Genomic DNA, 8,264 nt, shown 5'->3' on the forward strand with positions numbered 1-8,264 from the left:
TTACTGCAGCTCGTTTTGGCACTAAGCTGGGGCAAGATTCACAGATGTCTTGGGGATGCGGCACCTCACGTTGTGATACAGACACCTCTGGGTGCAAAAGGAGGCAGCAACCACCGGCCCAACCACCCTGATGTGGCAGCTTCCCTCTTTGGAAAGGCTGGCGTGGGTTTAACAACGCACCGAAACGCTTTCTGAAGGGGAAGACCAAGGGGGATTGGGTATCACAGTGGAGCTACGGGGCGTATTTAAGGAGCTGCTGTGGCCATTGCAGCATGTGAATAAAGAAACTGTGCGTCCTGCAGCCAGTCTGAACTGACGAGAGATTTCTGCTAAAGTAGCAGTAGCCGCCTCCTTTGCTGCTTTATCAGTCGTGGACCAGGCGTAAGTCACAGGCACGCTGACGTGATGTCAGGGTGACAATCTCTTGCTGTGGAGGAAAAAAATTGTTCTGGTCTGTCCAAGCGGACTGCCCAGGGACCGAGAGGAATTTGGCAGGTCCCTTCACGGCTCTGACAATGATTTATTGTGTGGTTCGGGGCAGCTTGTCCATTTAATCACTGTGTCGCAGCTTGTGTACGCATTAAAGCAAAAAGCATGCATATTTAGCAGGACCGTCTTACGATTTATACTTCTATAGCATATTGTGAATCAGAACATTACACATTATCTACCGCTGTTGCTGCTAAATCAGTAGCAGGCTGCTTCAGGTTATGTAATTTTGAGTTTTGTGTCAATAGCTGAGACTATTTTTGGTTTGGATTTTTTTTAGGCCGTATATATGCATTTATAGTCCTGCATTATTAATAGTGGCTTAAAATTTTCCACAGCTCTGGATATTTCCTTTCATAGGGAAATACAGCAGAAAAGGAATCTGGAATATATTGCTTGCTGCAGTACCATAGCGATAGTAATACTTTGTACGGTGGTAGTAATGCTTGCTGCAGGAAATTCTGCTGGTTTGTAGGAGGCAGGCAGATCCTAACAGGTGCACATGTGTGTAAGTCCATTAACTCGACAAGAGCTATATTGGTTTAGCCAAGGAAGCGGCCCTGAGGATCTTTTTATATGTTAGAGTTATTGGTTGAGTGGGACAGATTCGGTCACTGGGGTTGTATTTATGAGGGGTCATTTAATCGGGGTTTCATTGGCTTTTTGAGAATGTCTCAGCTAAACTGGGAGAACAACATTATTCTAAGGAGAAATTGCTAGTAGCATTTTTTCCACTCACCTGTTTTCGAGGTTTTTCCTTCATTTATTCAAATGTGGACAACAGCCATCTACCTCCATCAGCTCCCTGTTGCGCTTTCACGTGTCACACTGCTACTAATTCAGAATCAAATCACTGATACGGCTTCACATGCATACCTCAACCATGGACAACTACTGACCATCATTACCACTGCAAATGCATGCCAGTCATGACAACTACAAAACTGATACTGATACAACTACTCTGATACGTATTCAAGTATGCGCTATTATAACTGATGCATAAAATTCTAGACATGTACTTAAATGTGTATCACCATAATTAAGCCATTAAAAATGCATGCAGAAGCAGCCAGGCATTTATCCTCATTAACAACAGAGGCTTTTAAAAAACTGTTTCCCTTCAAACACCATTGTTTTAAATCTGTCCTCTGTGCCTAGTTCTTAGAGAGAGCTACCCACATTTAAGGTTGGAAGCCTTGAAATCCAAGCCAATAATAGAACTACGATTTTCTGAAAATGCCACCCATTCCTCTTTGGTAAACCTGTTGTTCGAAAGTGCTGCTGCTGTTTTCTAGCAATAAGAAATTGTGCCAAAATAGTGTAGTCCTGATGAGTTTCTAGTAGAATGAGTGTTTTGGCACTCCCTGGGTAGTTGCATTTGAGATTCTAAAATGTTCCCTTGGATTATTTTATAGCTATTTTTTGTTTCATACTTATCTTTTAAATCCGTGAAGTGAGAAACATTAATCAATGCTTTCAACTGGGCAAATGATCCAACCTCTTTGATATCCCAAAATACAGGTAATGGGAGCATTGATGAGAAGTCGGTGCCATCCTAACAGCAGGTTTTCCATGCAGTGATGCTCTCTAAGCAGCAGGTATCACGTTTTTCTGAGACCTGCTGCTATAAAACTAAAAAGTTTTCATGTCTCACTATAGTCTCTGTTAAGGCAAAAGATGCTGAATACAGAAAAGTATATATAGAGCCAGTTTCTTTCTAGCTTAGGAAGGGGCAGAGTTTGGTTACATGGCCAAATGCAATCTCTGGCCACTCTCTAGTTCATTACAACAGCGTGGCCCAAAACGCCAGGTGATTATCAATAGCTTCAACTCAGATCTCCCCTGACAGTAAATGTCTATACGTTTTCATTTCTGACAAACCCACCTGCTAAGTAATTTCTATTAATTTATCAGCAGATATACAGGCACATGCCAATATTATGAATGTATCCATTTTTTGTGTCAAAGAGGTCATTTAAAAACTATTATTATTTTAAAACTTCCCAAGTTTTTTGATTTCTAAATGACACTTCTTGTGACTGCCGTTATTTACGGGCAGACAAAACTATAGGCATCAAAAAGAGGGCCTACACCTCCAGAATCTAAACTAATTACTGCTCCATCTGGCTTTGGCATATAGTCAGCATGGCTCTCATTTGCACAGAGTTCGAGCTGTTCTCTCCTAGAATAATGATTAATAGAAAAATTTTAAATATTAATTTGTTTACGCTGTAGAAATTGCTTGTTTTGTGCTTAGGGCTGCTAACCGGTATCTTACTACACTGTGCTTCATTTATTCCAGATAATTGATAAGAGCAAGAGAGACCCCTCTGAAGAAATTGAGATCCTCTTGCGATATGGACAGCATCCAAACATCATTACTCTTAAAGATGTGAGTAGGCTTTGAGCACTTCAGCATTAAATGATTTTCACCTTATGGTCAGGCTTACTTAGTAGTCCATGTCTGGAAAATTCTTCAGTTGAAGGTCAGCACTAAAACCAGACCCATTGAAATCAAGGAAAAATACATGACTTAACAAATTAGTAGATAGCAGTTGGAAGGACTGGTCAGGTTATACATTCCCCAATTGCTGTCTAACCAACTGTAAATAAAACCAAAGGGGCACCGTGCTGGAGAACTACAAAATGTGTTTGGTTTTGCAGCACTTTTCAGAAGTGAGATGTCTGTGGTTGGGTGTTTGGGAGCAAGTTGCAGAGCTCCCACAGCAGCGCTGCTGGGCTGGGGATGCTCCCTCATGAGCGGGAGCCGTTCCCACGCAGATGTGGTATCTGCTTGGTTGGGAAGAGGAGAGCTCACAAAGTCGCTAGGTTTTCCTCTGAAAATGTTTTAATGCCAGGGAGTATTTACCTTCTACTCCAGCAGCCTCAGAGGACATGAAGGTATCTTTCTTTAGTGTTTCATATGAAGAATAGCCTTTGCTATGCTTAGAATCATAGAATCATTATGGTTGGAAGAGAGTAATTATTACATGCAGTAATGACCTTTAGTCAGAGATGTTTTACTTACGCTGCCTGCAATCCCACCTAGGATTGTCCACACCGTGTCAGACTCAAAGTCTACAGAACAAAATCCTGCTGCTGTCAGTGGCCAGTACGTTGTGATTCAGACCTCAGAGCAGTATCTAAAAAAATCTCTAATCACACACCTTCAAGAGAGTCTCGCCTAATTCCTAAGTGTTAAAGAGTATCTTAAAATCTGTGCAAAAAAGGTTTTATATTCCTTTCCAAAAACATTTAGCATTGATGATTATCACACCACCTATTATTGCAGTCCAGATAAAGGATTATGACGTGAACATGGCAGTCTTCCAATTTAGACAAAAAATGGCTTTTACCCCTGGCAGTGGACGTTGAAGGTAAATACCTCTCGCGGCTGATGTCAACAACATATTCATCAGATTTGCAAATATAAACTATATAATATCATTGGAAGCAGGTCTTGGCCAACAGCATAATGCAGTTCATTTAGCTGATCGTGAGTCAAAGGGAAATATTGATATTTGAAATGGCAAATGTTACCCTGTAGAAGTGGAAAGAGAGAACACTACTGAGAAGGAGGCTTGGGTGAGAGCCAGCAGACATTTTGGGCTGTGTGAAGTGGTGCTGCTTTTAGCAGCTTGGTCTGCTCTGCTGACACGAGAGCAGATCGGGAAAGCTTACGGTTCTGTGTGGACAAATCAGTAAGTTGCTACAGACAGCAGAAAAAAGTGATGATTAAGTCATTTTATAAAGTTGCCTTTTCTGTTGTTAAGTGTAATAAGCACATTTCCCACACATTAGCTGACGTTTTCTTGCAACATCTCACACAAGGAAGCCAACACTGCGATTAAAGGACCAAACTTTACCAAGTTAACAGGTCCAAAACATATATTTATTCTGTTACCCTTCCAGGTCTATGATGATGGGAAATATGTGTACCTGGTGATGGAGCTGATGCGGGGAGGCGAGCTCCTGGACCGCATTCTTCGGCAGAAGTGTTTCTCGGAGCGGGAGGCCAGCGCTGTGCTGTGCACCATCACCAGGACCGTGGACTACCTGCACTCTCAGGGCGTAAGCATTGCTTCTTTGGCTATCCGCATCAACCTGCTTAAAATCTGACTTTTAGAAAAAGCAAATAGCTGTGATTTTGCTTCCCTGAAATGTAAATATTTTTTTTTTCCCCAGAAATAAAATCTTTTTCTGTATTTATAATTACATTTGGTTTGTGAAGTAGGGTCATAGGCTTTTTAGCCGTTTCCCAACTGAACCGCAGTATGTTGAAGTGGTATTTTCATTCCCAAACTACACTGATTTTCAAGTTCATGTACCTTGCTGAGCTATTACTTGTTTACTTTTTAATCACAGTCATTATTGCAGTACCTGATCTTTTAAGAGAATTTCAAATATAGTAGCTGAATCAGCAGACAGGTAGAAAATCAAATGCTCAGCTTTCCAAGTGAAGTGGCAGTTTGAGCAGCTGATAGGGAAGGCCTCTGACATGCTGTTAAAGAGCCGGCTTTTAAAATCTAAGCTCTCTATATACAGCAGTTTGAAAATCTCTCCTTTTCCGCTTCTCAGGGACAAGCAGTTTGGATGACTAGTCAAATACTTGCTGCTTTTTCTGTTTCATGGTTAAAACAAGTGCATTTTGTGCTTGGGCTTTTATGTTTTCATGCTAGTTTTTGAGTCTTGCGATAACAAATAAAGGCTGTTTTCCCACCACTGAAAAGCAGCATATTTGGTAAAACACGCAGCCACTTGAAGCTGTGTGCCTACAGAAAGGATTTTTGTGAATACATTTTGAAATGAGGGAAAAAAATAATCCCTCTGTTCAGGTGTGAGCCACTCCCACGGAGAGTCGCAAGAAGACTCTTACACACTTTTTGCCTATGATGGGATTTCTTCTTCACCTTTCAGCTGGATATTTAGGGCCATCAGGTTCCAGGAGACTCTTGACCCCAAGGTGTTTGTGCAGCAGCCCCCTCTGACCGCCCTCGGGAAAGGTGTCCCCCTTAGAGCAGAGCCTTCACCGTAACACACCAGTGGAGGTTGTCGAACATGTTCTTTCTGATTTTAACAGACTTTAACCAAGCCTTCACCGTAACACACCAGCGGAGGTTGTCGAACGTGTTCTTTCTGATTTTAACAGACTTTAACCTTTTTTTTCCTTCGGTTACCCAAGATTTTTAAGCAATTTTTCTCCAAAACTTAAATATTTTCGATATGAGCTCTTGACCTACCTCAACCAGCAAACCAGAAATGGCAGCCAAGCCTGGATGCTCCCTGACCTCCTCTCCTCACTTGTTACTCACTGCTTTCTTCTTAAGGTGGTGCACCGAGATCTCAAGCCAAGTAACATCCTCTACATGGATGAGTCAGGAAACCCGGACTCCATCAGGATCTGTGACTTTGGGTTTGCCAAGCAACTGAGAGCGGAGAATGGGCTGCTCATGACTCCCTGCTACACGGCCAACTTCGTCGCCCCGGAGGTAGGATTGCATTTCAAAGCCGTGAGGAATGAGCATGTCCTAGGAAGCAGTCCTTCCTCCCTCTCTCCCTTTTCCTTGCTGCCTTTGCAAGAGGAGCAAGGCAGAAACCAGGCTACCGGCACTTGCACAGCCTCTGTTACCATAACTTTCCTATTCCTGGTCTTCTCAGGGCAGTTGTTCTCCTGACAGAACCTGGCATCTGCCTTGGACTGACGTACGCAATGCTTTGGTTCGTTACAAGGATAAATACCTTTTTTTCTCTAGATGCTTCTGCTCAGGCTGCCTGCCCTCTACTGCACTGTGTCAGAATGGGATAAGGCTTAAGAGGGAAATCTTGATGTCAGGAATAAGACTACAAAGAAAAATCCATGCACAAAATCCTTACCATGCTGAAGTCAGGGAGAGCTTTATTGTTGACTTCACTGAGATACAGGAACACCTTTCTTCTCAGGCTTTCCTAGTACCAATCTCCCCTGTTATGGGCGATGTAGGAAAGGGCTGCTTTTCCATTTTTACAGACAGGGAAATGAAGGAAGACCAAGCAGCTTGCCCCAAGTGTGGGGAGAGGTGGCTCTGCATCGCTGGTTAGTGCTGTTGCTTTCACGCGGCCCCACGGGAGTGGGTTTGGGTCTCACAGCTGTTTGGTTTGGGCTGTTTGCTGTATTTGACCCTTGAGATGTTCATAGCTGCCTCCTTCCAATGAAGGAGCACAAGGTTAATTTCCTGGGTAACTATCCATTTCTTGGATTGACGCTTATCAGCAATTTTAGTATTTGCAATACACGACTTCAAATGCATGTCTTCCTCTGCTTGTTACGGTCCTTATAAGAAAAATATAAAACTATTGCCTTTCAATACTTCACCTGTCCTCTACTGTCAAATACCAGTGTCTCTCAGCTGGTATCATTCAGCAATCTTTTCTTCCCCATAACTCTCCTCCATCCAATATTCATTTGCATGGTATGTAACTGGGAAGAGAAAAATGGGATGATCTTCCTGTACAAGGTCTTCTCGTGATACCAGAAGTGACAGGAATCACAGCTTTGCAGCATCAGAAGGAGAATTTGTTAAATTGAGACCGTTGCTGGGACAGTATAAATTCAAAGCAGATTTTTTCAGCAAAAAATCTTCCATTGCCAAGACAGATTGGTTTGTTATTTTATTGTTGTTTGGCTGAGTTTTCATTTTAGAACCTGGAATGAGCTGTTTAAAATTTATCAAAATATGTTACAAAAGTTTTATGGAACCACAGCAGTTCAATTTCTAAATGAAAAAATAATCATGCCTGCAAGATTTAAAGCACTCAGATTTTCTCCAAGATACAATGCGCTTAAAATAGGTGTAGCTATTTTTCACGATGGGCTATTTTGTATAGTGTCTGCAACCACAAACGCTGCCAGCCCAATGCAGTTTCAGCTCAGAGTCTTCTGATTTGAACTGAAAGCAGAAATTGCACTCCCGGACATTTGTGATGAGTAAGACAGGTCCTGCTAATGCAGGAAACGTTGGAGATTGAATGAAACATTACCAGAACTGGCAGAGAGCTTACATAAAGCCTTAAGTGCTTTTACATTTTTACCTGTGATATAACGCTGCCCTCCAGCCTAGACCTGGCTTTCACGTTCCCTGCCTGAGCCCCGCTGCGACGTCTGCCGTACGCCCGTGAAACCAAACAAGGCGGCAGAAAGTCAGCTCAGCTGATGACACAAGAGTGGCAGAGGAAGGAATGACATGTTTGCCCGCGTGGATCTCCCTTTATTTTGGAAACATTTCATTTGGGGTTGAGATGAGACCATGAGCAAAGAGGAAGGCGATCGGAGAGAAAGATGCTGGCTGCCACCTGGTGCGAGCGGTGCTGTGTGCAGGGAGCAGGGGCTGGCCTGGGCATGGAGGGATCCAAACATAGCCGGCTGTTTCCCTACTCAGATAAAGTAAAAATACTTGATTCTGCAGTTTTCCTCCAAAATCTGTGAAGAACGAGTGTTTATTAGCTTTCATACATACCCATACGCATCCCTGCTTGTGTTAATCCAATAAATCAAAGCCTATAGAAATAAAAAGGGGTTGGATAAATATCTGAGCCATTATCAGAATTGGATGAACCCAGGGGAAGTTTGTTCTTTATCACCACAATGCCCTGCCATGTCTGGTGCTAAGAACCAGCTCATGCCTGTATTTCAGATCTCACCAAATTCTCGAGGTGACCTAAACCTCTTCATGTGTTTGTAATTCTTCAGCATCCATTAGAGCAGGACACCACTGCATTTTCTGCAAAGCTCTTTC

General features: G+C 42.6%; 1 protein-coding gene across 1 annotated transcript in view; it reads left to right on the forward strand.

The window, feature by feature from the left end:
- Positions 1-2,794: 2,794 nt before the first annotated feature.
- The window catches only part of LOC104158615 (ribosomal protein S6 kinase alpha-2), a gene marked incomplete at its 5' end in the record, with an annotated part of 12,100 nt that continues 6,630 nt past the window's right edge, over positions 2,795-8,264 (forward strand). Inside the window, 3 exons of the mRNA XM_009696321.1 lie at positions 2,795-2,884; positions 4,405-4,563; positions 5,820-5,981. Coding sequence (XP_009694623.1) covers positions 2,795-2,884; positions 4,405-4,563; positions 5,820-5,981 — 411 coding nt within the window. The remainder of the gene's footprint in view (positions 2,885-4,404; positions 4,564-5,819; positions 5,982-8,264) is intronic.

Source organism: Cariama cristata, unplaced genomic scaffold (genome assembly GCF_000690535.1).
Source record: "Cariama cristata isolate BGI_N322 unplaced genomic scaffold, ASM69053v1 scaffold6940, whole genome shotgun sequence".
Taxonomy (NCBI): domain Eukaryota; kingdom Metazoa; phylum Chordata; class Aves; order Cariamiformes; family Cariamidae; genus Cariama; species Cariama cristata.